The 27,009-nt window shown below is 41.9% G+C and overlaps 1 protein-coding gene across 9 annotated transcripts in view; it reads right to left on the minus strand.

Annotated features, from left to right (window-relative positions):
• NRF1 (nuclear respiratory factor 1) overlaps nt 1-27,009 on the minus strand; it is a 130,785-nt gene that overhangs the window by 15,904 nt on the left and 87,872 nt on the right. For 6 of the 9 annotated variants that reach the window (XM_027539012.1, XM_027539007.1, XM_027539009.1 and 3 more), the window contains 2 exons: nt 21,173-21,330; nt 14,209-14,333 (listed from right to left, as the gene is read on the minus strand). In XM_027539012.1, the coding sequence (XP_027394813.1) occupies nt 14,209-14,333; nt 21,173-21,330 (283 nt within the window). Of the gene's footprint in view, nt 1-3,721; nt 3,826-3,850; nt 4,330-14,208; nt 14,334-20,654; nt 21,331-27,009 lie in introns of those variants that run through there. The other 3 variants (XM_027539014.1, XM_027539013.1, XM_027539015.1) reach the window with 3 other exon arrangements.

Below are 27,009 nucleotides of genomic sequence, written 5' to 3' on the forward strand. Positions count from 1 at the left end.
GCTTGATCCCTCGGTCAGGAAGATCCCCTGGAGAAGGGAATGGCTACCTACTTCAGTATTCCTGCCTGGAGAATTTCATGAACAAAGGAGCCTGGTGGGCTATAGTCCATGGGGTCGCAGAGTCAGACATGACTGAGTGCCTCAGCAAAATTTGCTTTAGACACAGTCAGACACCTAAAGACAGTAGATTAGAGGTGGAAATAAACAGTTAAGGGGTCTGACAATCACAAAGAAAGAAATCTATCTTATAAACTTCATTTAAATTGAGTATTATTCCATCTTTCCTCTGGACTGTAGTTAGCATAACCAAGCTGTTAATGGGGACAAGTTCTTTATAAAAGAATTCCAGCTAATAAAGGCAGAGGAATGATAACACTAGAGAAATCACTAGTTTGAAACTTCTAGTGAAATAATGGATCTACATAATATCATTAATGGTTACTAAAGCCACTGGGGCTTCCCTGATAGCTCACCTAGTAAGGAATCCGCCTGCAATGCAAGAGACCCCGGTTCAATTTCTGGGTTAGGAAGATCCCCTGGAGAAGAGATAAGCTACCCACTCCAGTGTTTTTGGGCTTCCCTGGTGGCTCAAAACCATTAGGTGACCGGGTGATGAGGACTGTAGAATAAAGAAATGCCACCACCCATGTAGGCTGCAGTGCCTGGAAGGGTAGCCTCTTAAGTCTACCCTCCAGCCACTTCCTTCTTTCCACAAAGATGAAGCCCCTGTGGCCTGTTCAGCATCCATTTGCAACAGGCAATTTGCTATACAGAGGTCTGACAATGACACAGAACTTTTCAAAAGCATTGGGCAAAAAGGGCCACCAGAAAGGGCAGCAGCAGGAAGTCTGCTTCCCATGCACACCTGTGCCTGGGGTACAGAGCTGTCTTTGACATCTACCCATGGGGTTTACAAATTCCTTTGGGAAACGTGCCAGCACACTGAGTGCTAATGATGCTCATGATATAAAGGTAGATCTTTATAGTCACCTCTTAGTTGAACCAAAGGAAGGATGGGTCATTTCCTCCACAGTGCCCCCGCTAAACTCTGATTTCATGATGTGCTTTTCTTGTCACAGACTTATTTTCTAATCATGTCTTCTTTAAGCTAACATGAAAACTAATTTGTATTTCTTAAGTATGCAGCAGCTGGGCAGGGGGTGGAGGAGATGGTTCAGGCTTTACCCTGGCTTGCTTAGAGACACTGTCCAAGGATTTAAAATGTGCCATGAGTGATTTGCATGACAGATATTCGGTGTATGGCAACTAAGAATTGACTATATTTACATTTATAAAACCAACAGGGCCATTTCTGTTTCATAGGGCTGCTATGAGGATAAGTAACATTATATTTAAATAATTTAAGTTCTTGAGAAAAGAGATATTGTCTAAATTTGAGGTAGTATGGGTGGCTCACATGGTGAAGAATCTGCCCACAATACAGGAGACCTGGGTTCGATCCCTGGGTTGGGAAGATCCCCTAGAGAAGGGAATAGCAATCCACTCCAGTACTCTTGTCTGGAGAATTCCATGGACAGAGGAGCCTGGTGGGCTACAGGCCATGGAGTCGCAAAGAGTCAGACACGACTGAGCGATTAACATACATACACATCGTTATTTCATAAAGGTTTTCTCCCAGGAGTCAAAGCCACCATGTAGTAGCTAACAGAGACGGACATATGGAAGAAACAAGCTTAAAGGTCTGCCCTTACTCCCCAGACTTGCTGAAAATGGAAGATGCCACCAGCTCAGTGCTCAACCCTCAGGAATATTGTCCACACTCCACATTGTACACAAAATGAACAATCCATATACACAATCTTGGCCCCCAAGTGTTCACATGCCCTCTTGTCAATGAGAAGCTCTGTTTAATGAGAAAAGAATTCTTCAGGCAAACAGTGGGGCTGTGAAAGCTGAAGGAAGGGAAGGCCAGGGAGCAGGTCAGCTATAAGTAGACATTCCAAACATTAAAGTCTTTTCTCATAGTTGCAATACATTTTTAGTATCACTATTATTACTATTTTGTGAGAAGTTGGAGGGGCTGAGGAAAGGACACAAGATTCTTGGAGGAAAAATAATTTTAAGGTGAAAAGACAAAGATCATAGTTAGGAAACACCATTGGAAGCTGATCCAAAAATAATCAGGCAAGTTTCCTTTTCTCCTTCCAGCAAGGCTGAAATATTGGGGTGGCCAAAAAGTTTGTTCAGGTTTTTTCCATAAGTCCAAGGCTCACTTAAGCAGTCAAGACATTTCAGGAGGTTCAGACCAATCTCTACAACAGTCCTGTCCATGAGAACTCACTGTGAAGCAGGGCACAGCGTACCTGTGAGCACCTGACACGTGGCTAGTGTAATTGAGGAGCTGAGTCTTTAATTTTATTTGATTTTAATTAATTTCAGTTTATAAAGGGCTAGAGCAAGGCTCTAAAACCTTCCCAGAGCTTTCAGTGAGCCAACTCCACACCTTAAGCGTGCTTCAACTGCATACACACTGCAGAACATGCTAAGAGTTACTTTTGTTTAGATGGAAACTCAATCTGAAATTAGACACTCTGCATTCACCTAAAATATATTTTCCTGGCATTTCCCTTATTTACATTATAGCTTTTTTCTTTACTGCCCGACCCCATCAACTTATTTTAACACATCCTGCCTCCTGGGTGCCCCGGTGAGAAACTCTGCCAGCACTGGGGAGTACTGCAGTGGAGCTACACATTAGGGCACTACAAGCAGCAGGGGAGGCTGGGTGGGCACAGTCAGAGAACTGCTGGCCGCCTTGGTGAGCCAATCTGATAGCAGGTCTTTGTAGTCTCGCTCACAGCAGTGTCTCAGCTTCCATATTGAGACCCCTTCAATGATTCTCAGATCCATTTGCTAGCTTTACAACAGAAAAGATGTTTCTATCAATTTTACTTTTGAAAACCCCATTTAGGCTCTGAAAACCTCTAAATTGGGGCCTTTCTAATAATGAAGATTTGGTATAATTATAATGTCACAGGCAATCGTGCTGACAAAGCAAAACCAGTATGTCTCCTCGCTGGGCCTTTGCTCTCAACTCTGACCAACAGGAGGAGAAAAGAGGCTTTGTCAGGAGCAGATGTACAGTGGGAGGCCCCGGGAAAGCAGATCTGGTGAATGAAGCAGGTGCCACTTAGACATTCACTTTACTGACTCCATCCACAACCTTCCTTTCATTTGATATCCTGCTCTTGGCAGGAGGATGGGGAAAGAGCATCACACAAAGAGGAAGCATGTTTATCCTGTTCAGATTACTGCTCTGCTAGGCTGCTGCTGCTGCTGCTGCTGCTAGGTTCTGCACATTCGCTCTTTATTAAGCAAATGGTAGAGCTGAGAAGTGAATCCCTGTATTTACACAGGTAATCTGAGAGCCAGAAGGGCCCCAAAACCATAGTGGCTGTGATGTGCAGGCTATCAGAGTTAGAAACAGTGTGCTGACATTCCTTCAAAATCTTAATGCAAGCACAAATAAAAAGAGAAAAGTACACTTAACCAAGAACCTTAAAAACTTTATAAGAATTTCTCCTGTTATGATAATCTAGTTCTTGTGTGAACAGTGATTAATCCCCCTCTTACATGCTTAATTAAAACTGCTTTTTCATCCACATATTGAATAGTAATGATTCCAATTAAACTTGTCCAATTATGGCTCTAGATTTGGTATGCAAAAAAAAAAAAAAAAAAACCCTTTACAGAATATTACCTGCAATGACAGGCACCAAGATTCTGTCTTGGTTACAAGGAGCTGGAATCATCTAAGACCAGAATCTGTCTTTCGAATACAAAGACTCAGAAAGATCTGGGGACCTAAAGGGAAGGAGAATGAAATAACGAAACATGTAACTTGGCCTTGAGGACGCGGAGGTGGAGAGGATGCCGTGGTCAGTGGTGTCTGTCTGCCAGATGGCGGGTACCTTCTTGGCAATCTCTGCCCTGAAGCCCTGACCTGAGAGTCCTCTGCCCAGAACGCCCCTAACTTGTCAAGTTTCCCCAAGCTGAGAATACCAGACACAGACCAACCTGGCTTCACACGTGTGCTAATTCCCTCTGGGGTCCCAAGGAGCCAACTCTGAAGACATTCAGCTTTCAATGTGAAAAATACCTCAAAGCATCTGAAGGACCTGGCCATGGCTCAGATGAGTACTAAGAATCAAGACCAATGTATAGGGGTCATTTCATTGTAAAGGCCCTACCTTTCTCTGAAGGGCCTCAATTAGTAGCAATTCCTTGTGTAAAATGATGAATGCCTGAGGCCACTCCAGTTTATGATGGTGTAGAGGAGATGACACATCCCCTTTGAACTTGCAGACTCTGCAAGGAGAAAGAGGACTCTAAACATCACAATGATCCTTTCTTTTTCTTTGGTTGTGCCATGTAGCTTGTGGGATTCTAGTTCCCTGACCAGGGATTGAACCCAGGCCCTCGGCAGTGAGAGCACTGAGTGCTAACCACTGGACCAGCAGGGAATTCCCCACAGTGACACTTTCAAGAGGCAGTTCTGCTCCTTCGGAATGTATCCACAGGTCAGCATCTTTGCAGGAGACAAAGGCACCAAAGAACACCAAAACTAAAAACTCCTTGAGCCGTATAGGCAATGTCTGATGAGTGACAGAAAAGACTTGGTACTTCTGGAGAACTGGGTCTCAGTTTTGTCTGCCCCAGCATGCCTCAGGAATACAATCTTTGTCTATTAGTGCCAGAGGCTTTCTGAAGCAAGGATTCTCAGTGTGAGATTCACTTCCTTCTTCCAGCTCACTGTACCAGATCCTAAGAATGCATCCCAGAGATGTTATGAGTGAACCCTCTGAAGACTAAATCCCTTCCCATTCAATGTGAGTGTTTAATAACAGTAATAGTAGTAGTAGTAAACAGTTATTGTATGCTCACAATGCCCCCCAAATTAGTGCCATCAATGTATATCTTGGGGGAATGGAGGGGGTGGAGATCAGGGTGTCAAAAAAACTGCTACTTCCCTCTGAGAGCTATTCTGGAAGGCATTTTGGACCTCAGATCATAATGAAGCGGGTGGGGAAGGAGGACAAACCTCTATGGTACAAAAGGGCTGGATGAGTAACATACATGAGACAGAGAACTGTAACCCTCTTTGGATTCTAGAATCAAGAGCGCCATCACACATCTCCACGTTCCCATTTCTCAGAAGCAGCCACGTTTCATTGTGAAATCTGGAATTCATCCAATGCTAATGGCTTCTTTCAGACTGTAACCCACAAGGCTCTGGATATTTCATCCTTTTGGGGGCCATGATAAGTCCATTAGCATACCTGCATTGAAGACGGCTGCAGCTGAGAAGAGGAATTTGCACTTGTGGATCATCCAAGTGGAAATGGGCAAGTGGCCTTGGTTGTGAATACAGGGACCAGAAAGTGAGTCTAGGTGTCGCCACTGCTTCCTGTCTCCGATTTTCCTGCTCAGGACTCTGCAGTGCACAAAAATAGGCCAGCTCTTCTTGCCACCCTCTGCCCAGCTGTTTACTGGCTGCGGATTACTGGAGTCACGTGGCAGGTTTTTTTTAGCAAAGCTCTGCTGTCTCTGAGCTGAGAAGGTCGCTGGAGGAGGCTTGTGATGCACTTCTGCTGCCCTCCCCTGTGCAGGGTGGCACAACCTGCCAGAAGGCCACAGTGCTTTTGCCGCGGTCTTCAGAGCAGCACTGTCCAGCAGTGATGGGGATGCTGCGTATCTGTGTCCTTTAGTAGTCACTAGTTGCATGTGGCGATTTAAACTTGAATGTGAATAAATTAAAATTAAATAAAAAAACTAGCACCTCAGGTCACATATGGCTAACTGAGCACTTTGTGGCTAGTGTGACTGAATAACTGAATTTTTAATTTTATTCAACTTCCATTTAAATTCAAACAGCCACATATAGCTAGTAGCTACCGTACGGGGCACTTTATTTTAACAAATTTTTGGCTGCACCATGCAGCTTGAGGGATCTTAGTTCCCTGACCAGGGATTCAGTCTGGGCACTGGCAATGACAGGTCGAGTCCTAACCACTGGATCGCCAGGGAATTCCCAGGATATAACGTTAGATCTTGGATTTTGACTCCATTTACTTGTTTGCTTCTGTTAAGACTCATCATGACACTGATTTCTAAAGTGAGCAACACATGGCTATGACCATTCCTCAAAACAAGTCTGAAAAACGTGAGCCACACCAAGTAACAGTTTGATCAGATACAGTAAAGATGATGATTTTCATCTGTTTTATACCGTCTTTAGTTTCTTGGTTGAGTGGATTGGCAAAATGGAGTGAAGTGGGGCAAAAGGAGCCCACAGAGGCAGTACAGAGTCCTGGAGATCTGGGTTTGGTTTCACCGTTCAGCAGCTGAGTGACCCTGGGCGAGTCCTAGTGTAGCTGCCTCTACAAAACAAGCTATAAGCTCTGTTCTACCCACCTTCCTGGGTGAAGGGAGGTCAGTGTAGAGTACTTACTTAGTCAACTGCAAGGTGCAGTGGTAGGGCTAGTAGTAGGAGTGTTGATTAAAAAAAAAAAAGAAAAGGAAAGAAGGTAGGAAGAAAAGAAAAAGATGAAGGCCCTAAATAATAATGTTTAATGCACACTGTCAAAAGGCAAATAAGGAGTGAAACTGAAATAGTTATTCTCCCAGTATAACATCTACCAACATGTTTCCCAGAATGAAGATGAATCATCTTAGGAGAAACGTTCAGTTCAGTCACTCAGTTGTGTCTGATTCTTTGTGACCCCATGAATCGCAGCATGCCAGGCCTCCCTGTCCATCACCAACTCCCGGAGTTCACTCAGACTCACATCCATCGAGTTGGTGATGCCATCCAGCCATCTCATCCTCTGTTGTCCCCTTCTCCTCCTGCCCCCAATCCCTCCCAGCATCAGAGTCTTTTCCAATGAGTCAACTCTTCGCATGAGGTGGCCAAAGTATTAGAGTTTCAGCTTTAGCATTAGTCCTTCCAAAGAACACCCAGGACTGATCTCCTTTAGGATGGACTGGTTGGACCTCCTTGCAGTCCAAGGGACTCAAAGAATCTTCTCCAACACCACAGTTCAAAAGCATCAATTCTTCAGTGCTCAGCTTTCTTCACAGTCCAACTCTCACATCCATACATGACCACTGGAAAAACCATAGCCTTGACTAGACAGAGAAATGTTAGCTGACTTAAATGGGGAAGCCCCTCTCTGCAGACAGTGTTTCTCAGGGTGGCCCTTGGAGGACACTGCGCAGGGTCCCACTCTGAGCTCTGCCCTGGCTGCCGCATTCCCCGGTGTGGCACCAGCTTCCCAGGCAGCCCCAGTTCATGGGCTCAGCCTCACCGTTCTTTCTGAGCCACAGCTCAGAGCTCTCCTTATCTGTCCTAAGAAGTGATCGTCCCGGGTCTCTGAGTATGTCCCACACCCCCTCCATTTAAAGAAAGACTTGTGATTCTGAAGGGGAAAACAGCTGTATGACAGATGAATCTTCCTGTACTTTTTCTCACAGAACAGGTAATGCCTTGGCTTGGTCTGACTGACACCATCCTAACATCTTAGCTTCCCCTCAGGTCTCCCTGTCAGTGGAAAAGAGGGCCATTTACTTTACAGGATGGTGGCCTGAAAACCCACAGCTCCTGCTCTCAGGGGGCTTGCAGCCTGAGGCTCTCTCCTCACACACACAACCCTGGGGCTCAGGGGCTCACTGCTTCCAATCTAGGAGGCACTGAACTCCCCACTTTTTCATTAAAGGTACAGACAGTCTCACAGTGTCAAAGTAACAACAGTTATTTTAAAGCTATTATCACGCTTTATGGTGACTGAATATGCACATTTACAGTAAAACTTTACTTAATACAGTTTACTTATTTAAAGTTTAAAATATTGAGGCAAAGAGTGATTTAGTGCACACAAGAATAGCATATCCGCATCTTTTGGAGGCTGCAACATTGACATATTCCCTAAGTTAATTAATACTTACATCTTCACTGACTCTTCTGGGAACAAGTCCATATATTAATGGGTCCAGAAAACGAGGACCATAGGAAAAGGGAGGTGAGATGTATTCTATAGTTTATCAAGATGAGCACTGGCACTTTATCTCTTACTCTTAAAGATGAGCTGGAACAAAAGGACACGCTGCAAATAATAATGGATGATGGTGGTGGTGATAATACAGAAAAAGTGAGAAAAAAACTCACCCTTTGTGATGGAAGCTGAAATGCTGCTGGAAGAGAACAGCAGCCCTGGACCAAGGAAGGTGATATAACCAATTGCAGGAGCCATTAAACAACGTCACCTTCAATTTCCTTCACTCAAGGTTATAAAAATACTCCCATATATTCCCATTTTTACAGTATTCAACTCTGGACCATAAACCCTTCAACTGTGTAAGGTAAGCACTGGGACCTGTCCTACAGACAGGAAAGCTGGGTCTACTGAACAGTACTGTGCGCTCTGTACCACTTAATGTATTTGGGGGGATGCTTGAGAAGAAACTGATGCTGGCAGCTAATAATAATTTCACATTTATGAATGATGGATCTATGTGCCAAGCACTATGCTAAGTACTTCATAGGAATCTCTTTGTTTATTTAATGCTCCCGACTACCTCATGGTAGTAGTATCCTCCTAACTATATAGCTAAGGCTTAAGGAACTTGCCTGAGAGCACAGAGCTCGGCAGTGGTACAGCTTTCAGAGGACCCATCTAGACCTGAAGGTCCTCCCACCTCCCCGCCCTTCCTTTCATTCTCCATGCCACACCAGATACCCTCCGTGACCCTAGCCACAGTTTCTATGGTAGAGGTTCTTCATCTCAGTGGGGGGTGGGGAAATGGGAGCTCTCTCTGATCTACTTGCACTTCTGATCAAAGCTGCAGATTCCAGATAAATCTAAAACTTTTGTGCAGAATTTTTCGCAATCCACAGATCCAAGTTAAGAATACCCTAAAGGTTTCTATAATACACATAAAGCAGGTTTCTACAGAAAGTTAACACACACATGTTGCCTGCTGCAGGTCCAGCTGGGCTGATCTCTTTATAGTAAGTACAGGATGACCTGCTAGATAGGAATGTGTGTTCTAATCTCTCATGCAAGGACCCCACTCAAAAGTCCTGCTCTCCCTTATCTGAACTCTATGTTACTGTCCTCATCCATCTACTCTTTTATCCCCTTTGCTAAAAATGCCAATTAAAAAAAAAAGTATTCCAGTGATCACGGTTGAGATTAAATTCAACTGGGAAAACACATGCATATTTTTAAAAGTTTTTAAAAAGGCTAAAGAAAAACAAGGAGGTGAAAAAGTGATGACATGGTCAATGTGAAAGGAAGATCAAGGTTTTTTCCTCAAAGAATTTGAAAACTGATTTAGTGTGATCTGGCAGTTGGAATGGATAGTAGAATGTACATTTGTTTATAGTGCAGCAAGACTGAGCGGGGTCTTCAGGTTGTAGGAAACTATGTTGATGAATCTGGGGCAAGAGTCAACATTAGCAAGGCTGTTGCCAGGGCCAGGCCAGAACAAAGAGGGGCATGTGGTACTGAAGAGAAATGAGAAGGGCTGCTCCTCTGTGTGTAATGTAAATGCCTTGTAACAACCAGCTTCAGTGTTCAGAAGACCAGCCCTCCAGCCTACTTCTCCATGCCCCACTTCAGGGCATGGGGAAGGCAGCTGTCTCAGGAAGGACAGCACAGGCAGGGGACAGTCTCTGGGTGCCGGATAGTAGAGATGTATTTTATGAACACTTTGGGGAATGAAATCAAGGGCTGGACGCAGAGCCAAAGGGAAGGCTGCAGTGAGCAGGAGGGGAAGCAGTGGGCCAGTCAACTTGCTCCAGGCAGAAATGTACACCCCCCCAAGCTCTTTCCCACATTCCCCAACCGTACCACCTTGGTCTCTGTTTCCCTGGAGACAGGTGGGGAGACTGAAAGAGCCCGGGCACATACTGAAGGGCAGCAGGAGGGCTTGGGCAGAGGATTCTGAGGAAACAACTCTTCACCTGAGTTTACTTCCTCCTGACCATGATCTATGTCTCCCTAAACAAGCTCCGCTCATTCTAAACAGCACCCACCCAGGAATCCCCTGGTGGTCCAGAGGTTAGGACCCTGAGCGTTCACTGCTGGGCCCAGGTTTGCTCCCTGGTCAGGGAGCTAAGATTCACATTCTTACATAATGCCATACACCAAAATAAATTCAAGATATTTTATAGTATTTAAAATAAAAATTGAATCCATAGAACTGGAATGTAATTAGATATTGATCTGATTTGGGTCAAAGAGAAACAAGGAAACAAAACTAAAAGTAACAGAAGTGAAATAAAAATAAACTGGGAAAGCTTGCAACACACACAATAAAGGGATTATATCTTTCTCCTACTGATTTGGAGAAACTCTTTATATATTAAAGACCTCAGTAGAAAAATGGGTGAAGAACACAAATAGACAAATACTAAAATATGTATGTGTAGATAAAAACATGGAGAAAAGAGTAAAAATATCTTTCACTAATATTAAAAAAATGCAAATTAAATAAAATTCAACTTATTGCCTACCAAATAGGTATACACATACAAAGTAAATTATGCTAATATCTAATGTTGGTGAGGAGTAACTAAGTGGGTTCTAAACAGTTCTGTTGGAAGTATTAGGAAGGATAAGCTATGTAGAGAGCAAAGATTCATAGGTGTGGGCAAGATTTTGTACCAAGATGAACACTATTATTCATGTTGTAAAAAATTACCAATAACCTAAATTATTGACAATAGGGGACTGATTATTATGATGGATAATATGATGATATATTAGCAAGTATTAAAGTGATCTTTTCAAAAAACATTTAGCCAGATGAAAGTGGTTAAGATATTTCAAAACAAGTTATAAAATAGTACAACATGATCTTAATTAGATTAAAAAAGTTATGAATGGGGTGGGGGAGGCTATATTTTAAAAAACTCAACAAAAACAAAACCAAAACAAACCCTCAAAAAACATTCTGTGTAGCGTGATCATAGATGAGCTTTATTCAACCCCCCCACCCCCCGCAAGAAAATGCTATGCTCCCCTTTTTTCCTGTGATATTATTAGAAAAGTGCCAACCATTTTAGAAAACACTGATCCTTTCTAAGCAACTCTGGTAAGAAGCTTGATGGACAATAGTTGAAGCAGATGATTCCCATTACCATTATTGATTAACCATGAACTTCAGTTATTTGTTTTGTTTTTTCCCCCATCTAGATTTTTGTCATTTTGTTGTTGTTGTTGAAACAGGGAGGAAGATAAAAGATCTGAAGTGGTCCTGAAGTCCATTATTATTAGCAAAGGGGGTTCTAGGGTACAGAGGATGGTAGAGAGAAAGGAAACCAATGGGCAATTCAAAATTGTACAACCTCTTAAGGTGCGCTGTGGGGGTAAAGCAAGGGATAACTGTTAAAAAGAAGGAAAAGAAAAAGGCAAGGAAAGAACTCAACCAGAGCCCTTTCCCAGCCTTACACATTTTGAAGAGAAAGGCACCTGTGAAAACCTTTTAACTGCACCAAATCATGAAACACCATCATAAAAGACAAAAGACTCATTTATAACTATTTAAAATGAGAGAACACAAATGAAATAGAGTAATGCTAGTGCTTGAGTAGTCCCTTTAGTGTTGGGGTGGGACAGGATCCAGAAAAAAGGAGAAGGCTTCAGGTACAAGGTCTTTGTCAGGTCTGCCTTGATGCCACTGACCTACACTGCCCTGGCTGTCTCGCGCTGGTTACTGTGCTCTAGCAAGTTTCATATGCAGTGGTCCTCCATCCCTGGTGGTTCCATCCTAGAAGACGCTGAAATTCTTGCTTCAGGCCTGAACAGGCCAATATCCACACTGTTCTTATAAGAGTCATCTGCTAGTAGGATTTTTATTTAAGTCATGCTCTGGAATCTGGGATGTATTTTTTTTCTCCCCAGTTATGTCTGTTACCAAATAGCAACTTGTTCTGCTATCATCTGGTTCTTCCTGATAACAATTCTTGATAATAAATTGGGTCTACTGGCAGATACCATAAGCTTGTCATCACAGAAGTGACAAACAATGCCAACATGACACAATCTGAAATAATGATGAAAAAAGAACCCTTAAAAGTCCAGACAGACAAATTAGTTGGTTAAATGAGAATAATTTGGTTCCAAGTCCCAGAGTAAATCCTACAGCACTCTGGGTAAAAATGTTAGAAGACAGAAGAAGGTGTATCAGAATTACTTGGGTCATATCCAACATTTGATTCATCTTCGAATTGCCAAGGTATAGATGGCATGATGTGAGCCTTTGTCTAATATTAGTAGGATGTGGCACAACTCAATGGTCTGATTTGATGGCTGAGTAGACATATCTACTTGGCGGGAGACCCAGAGAGTTCTTACACTTACCTATTAACTCCTCTATCTGAAAAGGTGAGCCTAGGGAGGAGACAGAACTACAAAGCAGTCTCTTCTTGCTCAGACAGGTCAAGACCATTAGAAGGGATAACAAAGTCTCCCATCAAATCCACACTGGGAAGTATTTTCAGCAGTTTCATAGTGAAAAGGGATAGTTCCCAGGTGGTACTAGTGGTAAAGAGCTTGCCTGACAATGCAGGAGATGTAAGTGATGTGGGTTTGATCCCTGGGTTAGGAAGATCCCCTAGAGGAAATGGCAACCCACTCCAGTATTCTTGTCTGGAGAATCCCATGGACAGAGGAGCCTGGTGAGATATAGTCCATAGGGTCACAAAGAGTTGGACGCGACTTAGCATGCATGCACGCATAGTGAGTAACAGTAATTGCAATTCAGAATGTGACATAATCAGATATCCCATCCTTCTCCATTTAGGGTAGATGAGGACTCAGATATGGAACAGAAAAAGAAAAGAAAACAAGAGTAGGATTCTAGCTAAAGAGGGAGGATTTCCTTAATTCAAACTATGGTTCATTTCATCCTGAATATACACGGCTGTAAGATGCCCTTTACTTTGCAGTGCTCTGGTCAAGATCAACTCTATCTCTATTTGGGTTAGTTCACAAAAGCCCCTAGCCCTACAGAAAAAGCAGGCTGTCATTGTAATATGTTTGTTTGTTTGTCTGTATGAAGAAAATGATGCTCAGAAGCCACACGGTTCTTTACATTTCCTATTGTTCTCTGGAAGACCGAAGTGCTTTCTTCTCCCCACTTTTGAAGAATGATGCAGCATTTTGTCTTTCTTCAAAGACTTTTCCACTAACATATTATTCTGTTCTTAGGAATCTATCCTTCAAAAAGTGCCAAGGGCTTTTCTTTTAGCCACTCATGCCACTAAGGAATTGTCTGCCTAAATAAAAGTATGTTATTATTATCCTCTTTCTAGGACTTTAAACTACAGATCTCCAAAAACCATAGAGTAGTTAATTTGTCCTACTTAAACATTATATGTACATTTTAAACGCTCAATAAACAGTTGCACAGAGTCTCACAGAGCAGGGCTGGTCCTCCTGTTGACCAGACTTCTGAGGCACTTTCCCAGGCAGCCCAGTTTTGATAACTGACTCCCAGAGCCTGCTGAAATGGATTCAGAGAGCTGCACTGGAGCTGGAAATCCCTGTCAACGTATTTCTATGAACTTTATCTCTTTTGTTTATTCAGGATAGCACCAATATCCAGAAAACCAAAGAGCTGGGAAAGAAGGGCAGAGTAGTGGCATGTTATTGGCTCAGTCCAGAGGTCTTTGGTGAGGCCGCACTGAACAAGCAGCAGAACGCATAGCATCAACCAGAAAAGCGCCTTTATCACAGCCTGCTGGCTGACCTTGATATGAGATGGTGCTACCTTTCTCAAGATGGTCAGAACACTCTTTGTTACCCCAATGCACTCGCCCACAAGAGAGTCTCTGCTCTACTAAAGGACACTCCTCTACACCATGGGATAAAAAGGATAAAATGCACCTCACAGAAAAATTTTAAATCCTTCTCAGCAAGTCCTGTCACAGCAAACAGTTACTTCTCAAATAAGCCATTCAGTTAGGTAGCCACTATTTTGACTCCTTCCTCCCCCACAGGAAACCCAAAGTCTCCTACTAGGGAAAGAAATCAGAGGCTCCTAGAATTTTTCTAGGTATCAACTGCCTACCAATATAAACTCAAAGTTCATCTTCATTCTGAAGGGCTTGTTGTCAGTCATGTCATGAAGATTTCGGTGGAAACAGGGAAGAAGTTCAATAAAATATTCATGCTGTCTTACCATTAGCATCTTGGACTCCAGTAAGTGCTCCGACAGCTGCTGCGGTTTCCCCAGACAGGACGATCTGTCCCCCCCCTTGCAAGGTGGCCTCGGCCAGGGTGGCGACAGCATGGGCGGCAGCTTCGCTGTGGGTACAGGAACAGGAGGGGGATGTGTGAGGCGAAGGAGAACAGTGCTGCAGCAAGACAAACCAACTTCCAACCCTTCCTAGGATGGCTCCCTGACTCCATGTTTGAGAGCCTCCCAGCAAACAAGGGATTCCAGTGTTACTGAGAGAACCAGAGCAATTTTTAAATGATAATAGTAAATAGCTAGAGAAATGCCAAGTCTTTCATACTTATACAGCTAGAGTGAGGCTTTTCTTTAAACCTAGCAAATGGGTGTTTGAGGACAGACGGCACTCCTTCCCAGTCTCTTTTTTATCAGTATCAACAGAGTGCTTGCAAGTCACAGTGGGAGCTCTGATACAAAGTCACAATGCAAAAGCCATTTTGGTTGTGGATCACAAGGTTTTCTTTTTCTCTTTTCTCTTACACAAGGAGGACCATCTGAAACTGCCCTTTTATGGCCAAGCATGGATGATAATATGAGGAGTCAGAAACCTGGTTTTTTTAATTCAATTAATATTAAATAACAACTGTTCAATACTCTATAGTAACATATATGAGAAAAGAATCTAAAAAAGAATAGGTATATGTGTAACTAAATCATTTTGCTGTACACCTGAAATTAACACAACATTGTAAATCAATTATACTCCAATATAAAACAAAAAAATTAAAATATTCATAAAAATATATTAAATAATAACAACTTGATTTACATCCATGATTCCAAATACAGAGTAATGGTTGACTGGTATCTTGCAAAGTTCACTCCTTCCTTTTGCCTCATGTATATGTAGGCAACACTAAATTAACACTTAAAAGTTTAAATTATCATTATAAGCCCAAACTCCTTGATTCAAAACTTAATAAATAAATCTTCCTTCACTGCAAAGCAAACACTTTGTAGAACAGAAAGATATTAGCCATCTCTTTACACGCTATTCTAACAGTTTGTATCCCATTTTTCTTTTCTTTACTATATACATAAATATTCATTTTTACTGATTCTGTGATGATACAAACTATAAAATGTATTATTACTGTTTTATGTGCCAATAAAAAAGAAAAGTTCCTGTGAATTCCCTGGTGGTTCCCCTGGTCAGAGAACTAAGGTCCCCAAGCCACGTGGTGTGGCCAAAAAAAAAGTTCCTGACAATTGTAATCATAAGATTATAGTTTACCATCCAAACTTCAGAGATGTTAAAATATCGGGTGCTGGGGGAGAGCAAGTGACGAAATACTAGATAAATTCAGCACCTCTCCTGGGAAAGTATCAGGTACCACTTTGCAAAGGTACTGAGGGAATATCAAAAGTGGGCCTGGAGGAGAGAAGGTGGCGTCACTTAGCTTATCAGAGGTGGACGAAGTTCTGGGTCAGACACTGCCTAAGCCAGTGGATTCAGCTTCACTATAGCTGCAGACTCTGCCGTAACTACGGCAGTCATCTTGAAGGGCAAAGGGCTGTGGACTGCTGAGGGCAAACGTGCCATGACTGCGGGCAGAGCAACATGTACCAAACTCAACAGTGTCATGTCCACCTGAGAAAGTCAACAAACAAGTAAAGCAACTGACATAATTGTTCTTCTGGGGAAGACCTCTTTAACACTATAAGGATTCTGGAAGAAGTCTGAGAAGTCCAATGGACAAAAAAGTCTCATTAAATAGAAAACTCTCCCCTCTTGCTAACTTGCTTTGCTTTTTAAATTATGTGTGTTTAAAAAGTTATTTTTCTCTGATAATAAAATGCATGTAGAAACTCATAAAAATTTCATTAAGTATAAAAGAAAATTTTAAAACTTCGAATTACTTTCCTAATAATCTTAAACACTTTAACCAGATAGTCAAGATCATACTGTATTAGTTTTATCGCCTGCTTTTCTTACCTAACTTTGTATTTCCCCATGTAAATATTCTTTGACATTTGTTCAAAATAATAAGAGCAAAATTGCTGATTTTCCCCACTTTCCTAGTTGCTCAGCTGTGGATGTTTTTAATTTCCAGCCTTCTTTGTAATGACTTAGTCCAAGATATTATACATTTCAATTTTTTTACTTCCTTTATAAAAAAATTTGGGGATGGAATTGAGGTTGAGCAAAAAAGCTGGACAGAATCAGAGCTTCCATACAGCCCCTTTAAAAGTCAAGATCAATCTCTACGCTAAAATGTACTTCAGATCTGATATCAACAGCCAGTCATTCCACAGTACCTGTAACATGAATTCAGAGGCAAAGTGGACCCTTGACCTGGAATTACTACTAAGGCTACTCTTTACATTTTACAAGGTAGATTCTAATTTTAGGGTCCATCATAACTATTTATTAGAGATGGTAAAACAAATGATTATTTAGTGCCTAAGACCCATAACTTTGCATATTTTTCTGAGAAACTTGTATCAGATAATACTACCAGACAATTCAACAGTGTTCAGCTATCACTTATTAATGATAAAATATTTAACACTCTGACCTGAGACTTCACGGAAAGCCAAAAAGTAGAGTCTTTGGAAAAGGCTTCAACTATGTGGTACTCTGAAGAAGAAAGCTGGTTTTTGAGAATTGTTTATATGGAAATAGGAGCTTTGTTTACAGGTCGCCTCAGCGACTGCTCATTCCCCACAGTTTTTTTTTAATCACAATCTACAATAATCTTATTTCTACGACCATCAGAGGTGCTGCCCTGCCGCTCTCGGATGCATGCTTCCAGCATGGGGTTTCCCAGGCTCCAAGGGGGGAACAGTTACCCAAGCCCTGACCTGGAAGAGTCCCTGCATCCAGTCACACCCATTTTATGATGCCTGAAAATCTAAATATTTGAAGTCATTTTCTTTGATACCTTTCTAAAGTATGTTATGCGAGGAGAAAAGCTGTGAACCAGCAACGACTAAGGCAACCTGGGGAGCCAGGGATGAGCGGTCTGATGGGGTGACAGGTCTGCACGTTGGTGAGGTTACTTACTGCATGCCCCGTCAGGAGTCAGGGGCAAAGCAGTGACGGATGAATCTTTCACCTGGAGCATGAAGACAATGGTGCCACCAGTGGTCAGCAGACAATTATTTCCAAATCTACTCTAACCACTTACACTAGACTTCATGGGAAATGATCAAATGATATGCTGCTAGAAAAAGATTACCTTTACTTAAAAGGTGAATCAGGATCAAAATGTCACTAAGCCACTACTCTACAATTTTTTAACAAGTCATTTCCAAACCAGAATTACAATGAGAAATTTCCATCAACTCCCCCCTCTCCCTTTTTTCCATCAACTTTTTATCTGCAAGTGTCTAACCTTCATCTATAGGAAAAAGAGGCAGCTGCATTCTCTGCCCTCCATTTCCAGATAAGATTTCTGAACTAGGTTGTCCATCCCACGTTAGTGGACAAATAAATACAAATCTATATATTAAAGCCATGCTTTGTTTTAATAATATCTCTAATTTTAAGCCAATATTTTCCTTTAAAAAACGGTAAGAGTAAATTTTTCTTTAAAAATAGGATTCACTTCCTTTTTTAAAGCCAAGCCTCTTCACTGCAAAAGAACAGCAATTCTAACTTCCTGGGGCATTTCTCTCCCCACAGCACTGAGTCACAGCACCATACACAGTAGAGACGCAGTAAAAACCATCTCCCTGTCAACAACACAGCACACATTTATAGGAGGGCAAACATCGATTCAGTCCACCCATATTTATCATGCATCCTTATGTACAAAGACTGTACTGACTCTGCAGGACCTAGAATGTAAGTCTAGGATGACTTAAACCAACAGACTGAAACTTGAATCACTGTACTGCAACTAGCAAATTGTGATTTCACTTGCTTTCACATTGGCCTGTTCAGGGTGAACACTTTTTTTTGTTTTTTTTTTGAGTTGTGATGCTCTGCTTTTCATTTGTTCATTTTGACTCTCTATCTCCTTCCTAGAAGTACTGATTGATTCTGTATTTTGAAAATAATTAAAATTAACAAGTTTCCAGGGTATTCAATGACGATTTCTCCATACCCCTTTTCGGTTATTGTAAAGCCAGGGTGGGCGACAGGTTGTGACCCCAGGGCCCTCAGTCTAACTTGCTATACAAAACTGCTAACAGCATGGCTGGAAAAAAGAAGGCCAGTTCTGCACCTGCCCGACCGCCTTTCCCATTAGCAGCTGAGGGCGCCCTCTGTCTTGTGTCCACCTGCCGTTCCACGTGGCCAGCCTCTCTCTCTTTAGTCTGTGCCCACACCTGCTGCTTACAGTGCAGCAAAGGTGCAGGTGACTGTTAAGAGAACCAGGCCTGTTCCACCTGCACCCGAAAGAGATGGCTGGAAGAGAGCAGCTCTATGAAATCGTGTTACCACAGGAACAAAGCCCAGATTCACAGTATTTTTCACCAACCACAGAGAAGCAAACACCAAGGGCTTGTGTTTCAAGCCCAACCCTCCTGACATTAGACAGTGATAACAGCTCCTGGAATTAGGAGCCCATGATGTTCCCCTAACAGCCTGCAATGTCTAGTCATCACTGCTAGGCTTGGTTACTTCACCTCCAGCAAAGGCTGCAACACACCATCCCCCAACACTCACTGGGGCCATGATTGCAAACAGATTGCAACATCTCTTTACTCCTCCTTCATGCCACGGTGAACCATATTCTCCTTCCTTTGGAGTAAACACTGTAGCTGCCTCAGCTGCCTCTGAGTTTGTTAACAAGCCCCCAGGGGAAACCATTACCCTCCTTGTCTTTGGAAAAAAGCCCTGGTCCTCACACTAAAGGGAGCCAGAAATGTGCCTCATATTTTCCAGCATACAGGGTTCTCAGGACACACACTTCACTGGACCGTCCAAGGTGCTGGCTCAATGACATGAAATTTTTCTGGCCTTCAATGGTGGCCTGTTAAGGCCCCGTCCATCAGTGAGGGGTTACCAAACCAAAAGGAAGGAGTGTCTCACTCTGGTCTTGGTTTTCAGGAAGTTTATCTGTGTCTTCTCTCAAAGGTACGAGTGGGCTTGAGTCACAGTGCAGGAGACCAAATAAGACTTTCATGTCAGTGAAAAATGATACGGTTCAATGGGCTAAGAAAAAAGTTTCTGTTCCAGGTCTCTCAGGGACTCACTAGTAATTCTGGAAGGATAAGCATGTATATGTTTCAGTTCAATCACCAAGTCCTGGCCATACTTCCTTCAAAATCCAGTCACTTTATCTCCACTCTTACTAGTAGTTTCCAAGCCTTTGACAAGTCACAAGTGGACCACCTCTTCTCAAGTGGACTTCCATTTCTAATCTCTTCTTACTATAAGCAATTCTGAATAGATGAATCTTAAAATCTAAGTTAAATGATAATAAATATAAATCCTGAAATGCTGACTACAGGCCAGCCAGTTTGATGAGACTTATATCCATCATTTCAATGAATCTTTACGGTTCTACATGATGAAAATTATCCTTATTTGATGAGACCAATGCTCAGGGGTGAAATTTCTCAAGACAGTATGACAACTATATGGCAGAGGAAGGATTCAAACCTGAACCAATATGACCTCAGAAATGGTCTCAGCAACTGTACTATACAGCCTCATGGAAACCTGTACCTAACTAAGCCTATCAAGGCCTTCTACTGTCCATCACAGCCAATCTAAACTTTATCTGATGTTTATATTTTGAAGGAGGTGATCCCCTTCTGAATTCCCCCTATGTTCATAGTCTACACTATACAATTGTACAGTGAATTACACTCTAACTAATATGTTTGCTAAGTGTTTTACTGAAATCAATCTCCCAACCACATTATTATTTCTTTAATGGCAGACATTGTATCTTAGAGCACTCGTTATATACAATCTTACCTAGTAGAGTGCTGGCATGTCACAAGAATTCAGCGACCATTTGAGACTAACAGCTGCTGCACATAATGATAACAGCAGCCTTACCATACACTGGACACTAATCTGAGGCTCTCATATGCACTGGCTTTTCCAACTCTTACTCCAATTCTCACAGTAGGTACTGTCTTTACCCCCGTTTTACACAGAGGAAAGCCTGGGCATTGAGGTCAAGTAAACTGCCCAAGTCAAACAGCTAGTAAGGGACAGAGGATGGGATTCAAACCCAGGTAACCTGGCCTCAAAGCACACCCTCTTAACCATTATTTAAAGTATCTGGGTCCATTGAAAATAAAATTGTGTTAGCAATGAACAAGAAGAAGAATAATATGGGGATGATTTTTTTCTGTCAACAATCAATAGAAGGAACAACATGGAAAACAATACAATTTCGTTTTGGGAACTACTTCTTACTAGAGTATTCCATTCACAATATCCTTCCTAAGTATATCTGAAGAAAAAAGGTTCAGTTTTTCCCCAATAATCCAAAACTTATTTTATTTCAAAGGCACTGATAAGCAAAGAACAAATTTCTTGAAAAGTCAGTAAAGTTAGCTCCTGATCAGCTAAAACACGGATTAATATCCATAACAAAAAGCAGTTTCTTTGTAGGGTAAAAGGAAAATCAATCCCAAAGCTTCTTGATTTTTTTTTTTTTTATTATTACATCCTTTGGTCCCTTTAAAAACACAAGGTACACCTTGCTGTTGCTTTTGGTCTGTTAATGATCACAGAACAGGATACAGCAAAAGGGACCCATATCCCTGACCAGCAGGTTTTAGCAGGAAGTCAGAAAGGCTGAACTGGTTGCTGGGGGTGGAGTGGAATGGGAATAGGGTGGGTGAGGGCTGATTACAAGACAACTTTACAATATCTTATGGGTTAAGAGTATTAAGTTTCAAATGCCAGTTGTGACAAAGTGAGGTACGACGTTTCTCTTTACATCTGTATACAGGGACAGAGTCACCCTCCTCTTTTATTGCCCACCCCTGCCTCCACCTGTTGAGTGCCATGGTGACCGTAGCTCCCTGTTGCATCTCCTGAGAAGCTGCAACTGCGGCCTCTGCCAATGATGCTACCGCCTGGGTGGCCTCTGACGCTTGCGTTGTCTGGATGGTCATCTCACCCCCCTGTAACGTGGCCCAGTTTTGTTCCACCTGAGGCAGAAAAGGACAGGCTAGTTAAAAAAATCAGTCACAAGAGGATGGGGATTATGATTTCAAAAGTCATATTTCTAAAAAATTGCCATGTGCTCAGCCAAATACATACAAACTATAAATTAACATGACTTACAATGTATATAGGACAGGGTTTTTAGCATGATATTTTTTGGGTTAAAAAGGAGGTATTAGAATATATATTTGAATTTGCTTACGTTTGCACAAAGAAATTCTGGAAGGACACAAAAGAAACCAATGAAAATATTTTCCTTAGTGTGTGTGGAGATGTGGGAATAGGTTGGATAGAAAACAGAAAGCAAGATTTTCCACTGTATCCTTTCAAATAATTTTCAAAATATCTGAGTTTTTGAACAAACCGTAAGTATACTTCTAAAAAAACATTCAACCTGTACCAAAGGGGATACAGTGCCAGTATTCCAGACTCTTTGCCAAAGGCCACTAGCATCACCTGTTTCTCCATTTCTCCTGCATTTCTCTGCAGGGATATTCTCTGATATATGAGCGTATTTAGACACACACACACTCTGAAGAAAAACTGCAGCATATGCTACATATATTCTTATACCCTGCTTTTTTCACAAACAATACAGCTCTGAAATGATTCTAACTTGGAATGTATCAAACTACTTCATACGTTCATGATTCATAATAATGGCTGCATAGCATTACATAGATACACATGATTTATTTAACCAGTCATTTTTTTAAAGGGCATTTAAGTAGCTTCCAATGCTTTGCTATTACAAACAGTACTGGATGATATATAGTACTTTGTATAGTTTATGTGAGTCTACTTATTCAGTAAATTCCTAGAGGTAGAATTATATATCAAAATTACTTATTTTTATTTTTGATGGAAACTGCCAAATTTAATAAATAAATTTTTTTAATGTAGCAAAAACTGTTTTTTTTTTACTGGTGAGGAATTATGAGGAAACAAAACAACCAACAAAACAAAACAAAAAACCATACTATCTGGTTATTCGAGTAGATCAAAATTCAGCTTTTTTAGATCTAGCACAGGGTTTCTCAGCCTTGGCACTACTGACATTTTAGGTTAAACAATTCTTTGAGTTCTGTCCTGTGCATTGTAGGATGTTTAACAGCATCCTCCCCAGTCATGAGAATCAAAAATATCTCCAGACACTGCCAAATGTCCTCTCTGATGGGCATAGGGGTGTATCTGGCTGACAATGACTGATTTCAGTATAATGCTTTGCATTAAGAGATTCCATCCCCCCATCCCCCAGTTCTGGATACCTGAATCTAGCTACTTCAGTCCATTTTGTTCAATAAATACTGTTGAGTATCTCTCCCATCCACCACCACCAAAACCCAAAAAGCAGCAGGGGCAATGAAAGCCATTTCAGTTCTAAAACATGGCAGGTGATAAGCCAAGCAGCTCAGGTATAGTATTTCTACAGATTCAGGTCTTAGGATGCTAGCTCTTCTTACTGGAGCTCCCACGGGGGCCCAGTGCTAGTTCACTTGTGCTGGGACATTACTGTGTCCCAAAGAAAGTATCACAAGCTCTAAGAGAACAGATCCTTAAAATGCCTCCCTCTTTGGTTCTATTGCTATACTTTGATTATCACAGTGCTTCTCCAAATGTTTGTCAAAGGCCCCCCAGAGAATGAGACACCCCTCTGAGCTACCTTAGTATGTGCCCTGAGTTCTTATGGGCAGTGGGTTGTGGCTGCAAGCCTTCCATGCTCTAAGAGCCAGAGACATCCTACTTCTTTCCTTTAAAGCTGCAAAGGTGCCCACTCAGGAATTCACAAAACTCTTGCTTCTTAAGATATTATCGCTTTGATCTTATTACCCCAATGAGCATCACAGAAAACAACATCATTTGAGATGATGAATTACATTCCCAATTTCTAGATGGCCGATGATTCTATTCTGAAAATCAGCTGAAGCTGGCCAGCCCTGTAGCATTTCCTCTTTCCAGATCTGCCCCACTATACTTCTGCCCACCCTGCTGCAGAGTGTGGCCCTGTGCAGCTCTCCCAAGTACTCAGGCTCAACTCGCAGCAGCAACTTCATACACATGCATTTAGTTACAGCTATTATTTGTAGTGGAAATGGTATTAGAATGTTGCCATATACAGTATACGTTAAGGAAGTTGAATTTATGGCACAGAAGATTAATGGATTGTGGTGAAGGGTGGAGAAGAAGTAGGAATAAGAAGTACATGAAGAGATTTTTATTCAGAGTATTGATAGGCAATACATCAACCAGCTTAGGTGTTAACGTTTCTCTGGAATTTCCTATTCTTGAGTCTCAGTGCTTTGGTTGTGCTTGCTTGGGCTCTTGCTGACTCCCTTGCCATCTTTTGGGAACCACTCTATGGTTATCTATGCCTGGGCATCACCATGTCCCAGAGAAAGGGCCACACACTCTAGAAGGGAAAGATATTCAGAGGACGTATGGTCAGCTTCTGTGCTTTTCTGAGACAGAGCCACTACAGTGAGGCCTTTCAAACCGTGGCGACCTTGTCGCTCTGGCCACCATGAACCACCTGTGGCTCTCCCCCACTGTCACACTGTGATGTGCTGCGTGTGCTGCTCCCTTTGACAGGAACACAGCTCCCGTCCTTCCTGCCGTTGCTTCCTATTTACCCCTCCAATCTGAGACCAGGTGAGATGAGAGCTGGGACAGCTCCTCTTGAAGACAACTCCCTACAGCCAGCCCAAGGCTCAGGACCTCTCATCTTGTGTCCCACCACATCCTCGGCTGGCTTCTACTAGATCCTTATCTCATTGCCATTTTCTCTGATGTGTTTTTCTCTACCAGCTACCTGTGCGCTCTTTAAGAGCAAGGAAGGTCTTTATTTTCCTCTGCTGCTGCTGCTGCTAAGTCGCTTCAGTCGTGTTCGACTCTGTGCGACCCCACAGACGGCAGCCCACCAGGCTCCCCCGTTCCTGGGATTCTCCAGGCAAGAACACTGGAGAGGGTTGCCATTTCCTTCTCCAATGCATGAAAGTGAAAAGTGAGAGTGAAGTTGCTCACTTCTAGTATATATAGTGCCTGGTACAGAACTCAGAAAGCATTTACTTAACGGCCAGATGAAGAACATGTTCCATTATTCATATTTCCCTGCTAGTTCTTCAGTGTGCCCATACTTCAAATAAATTGATATTCATAAAAAGCCCACCTAAAATAAGCTATGCAACTTCAAAACTGTTAACATGTGTTGATGGTTCAGTTTAAAGTTCACATCTCTAATGTGTCCATAGTTCAGCTCTTCTGCTGCTTCTTCAACGGAATCATGTGTACCACTATTATCAGATATCATAGTGACGCAACTAACTGGATGTTGAATGCAGTATGATTTAATCTAAGAGCTCTTACTGGCAAGGCTAGGATAACACAATGACCGTACAACTTCTAAAAGTATAAGTACTGTCTATTTCTGTAAAGTACTTTCTGTTCCTGGGAAGAAACTATGCTAAATACAGGCAGAAGGATGTTTCTCCTGAGTCATCTGATGCAATGCTTTGTTGGCTTCATGTGGTCTTACCTTTCCAAGCCTGTGAGATAGTCTGACTAATCACAGCACTCATGGCTCAAAACTAAGATGCTTAACAATCATGTCAACATCTAAGAGAAATCAGAAGGCAAACAGAAGAGAACCATAAAATCTAAAACATTTTGCCACTTTTTGAGACAATATATGCTTCTTTTCTTCATATGCTTTTTGTTTTATTGGAAATATAGGAAGGGTGAGAATTTTTAAAATCTGACTGAATTTGGGTATTTACCAACAGGTTATTTGTGTATGTCATTCACACACTTCCATAAAAATGACTTAAAATGATGTTAGTCTGCTAGAAAAGCCACAGACACATGACTAAGATGTTTTTTCCTTCATATTTTCCATGAACTTTTGAAAGTGTTGATTACGTGTAGTTATTTTGTAAAACAGGTTTCAAAAAACTCATCTCTAGAGAAGTGTTTAGGAAACTCAAAGTTACTTTCTTTAAATAGAAACTCAAAGTTACTTTCTTTAAACCTAGGAAACGTTCAGTAGGGAGATATGGTTGCTGCTACTGCTGCTGCTAAGTCGCTTCAGTCATGTCCGACTCTGTGCGACCCCATAGACGGCAGCCCACCAGGCCCCACCGTCCCTGGGATTCTCCATGCAAGAACTGGAGTGGGTTGCCATTTCCTCCTGCAATGCATTAAAGTGAAAGTGAAGTTGCCCAGTCGTGTCCAACTCTGAGCGACCCCATGGACTGCAGCCTACCAGATTCCTCCATCCGTGGGATTTTCCAGGCAAGAGTACTGGAGTGGGTTGCCATTGCCTTTTCCGGGAGATGTGGTAAATAACTTCAAAAAGTAACCAATCCCACAGACGTACCAACCTGTGTCTTCACTACCTCCTTCACACTTCAGGGAGTGTCTGTCCTTTAGTCTTAGTGTTTGGGGACTGACAACTTTCCCCCTCAGCTAGTCCATTCTTCCATATCATATGGAAATTGATAAGTCAATTTCCTGTTGACTTTTACCTTTCTATACTGGGAAACCAAAGGCCATCTCCTGCCCCAAATCCTCCCAGTCTCGGTTACCAGAAACATTCTATCCTGAAGGTACCACTTTGCAGCATCTCTTACAGCGAGGACTACAGTTCATTCACACAGACCCCTCTCTGAGAGCAGGGTTCCTGTGTAATTCAGCTCCATACATCTAACACCTGAACTGCAGCATGGCAGGGGCTCACCACACACTGGCTGGCGGGAGCCTGCTGTAATTCTCTTCACCTCACTAGCCATGAAATGCAGCAGTTCTTTATCTTTCCTGAGATGCACAAATTATAGTGATTTTGTGATGTTCTCAGTCTATGGTTTTGAGCAGAGGAGATGGTATTTTTAGTTTCATTTCTAAAATGGCTCTTTGACATCTGTTGGCTAGTTTTCAAACTTCAGGAGTACAACCTTTAGGGGAAAAGCCTACAGTCACTTAACAAACCCTTTCCTGAACTTCACTGATGGCTCAGAGCTTAGACAACATTTTTCTAAATGTGTTACCCAGCTTGCACACTTAGGTTACTCTGTACCTTTAGACAAGTCACTAACCTTTCCCCTTTTTATCGTGTAAAAAGCGAAGATGATAACAGAACCTATACTTCTAGAGCTGAGAAGTGCTTAGTTGACTGAGTGCTCAATAAAGGTTAACTACCTTTAAGTTTATATCTCATAATTAGATCAGTTTTGATATGGAAGAATTTTCTTGCTTTTTTTTATTTTTGCTTCTTTGAGGGTTTTCTTGACTGTGTCACACAGCTTGTGGGATATTACTTCTTCAACCAGGGCCTGAACTTGGACCATGCTGTGAAAGTGCCGAGTCCTGACCACTGGACTGCCTGGGAATTCCCAAGGAAGGATTTTCCTGTGAAGTATTTTCAAAGGCTCATTTACAATGCAATAAATCATGTCTACTGATTTACAAATATATATACATATATATATCCCTTCAAAGAATGTTTTAGTCAGCTTGTTTTAATGATCTAATTTTAAAAAATAAAGTCTAAAGATTAAATTCTTTGGGATTCACAGCATAAAAGTATTTAATGGATATAAAATGCTATGTTGCAAATGTAAAATTTTAAGTTCCTGACAGTTACGTCTGAATCATAAAGATCCATTAATTTC

This window comes from Bos indicus x Bos taurus, chromosome 4 (genome assembly GCF_003369695.1).
Source record: "Bos indicus x Bos taurus breed Angus x Brahman F1 hybrid chromosome 4, Bos_hybrid_MaternalHap_v2.0, whole genome shotgun sequence".
Lineage (NCBI taxonomy): Eukaryota > Metazoa > Chordata > Mammalia > Artiodactyla > Bovidae > Bos > Bos indicus x Bos taurus.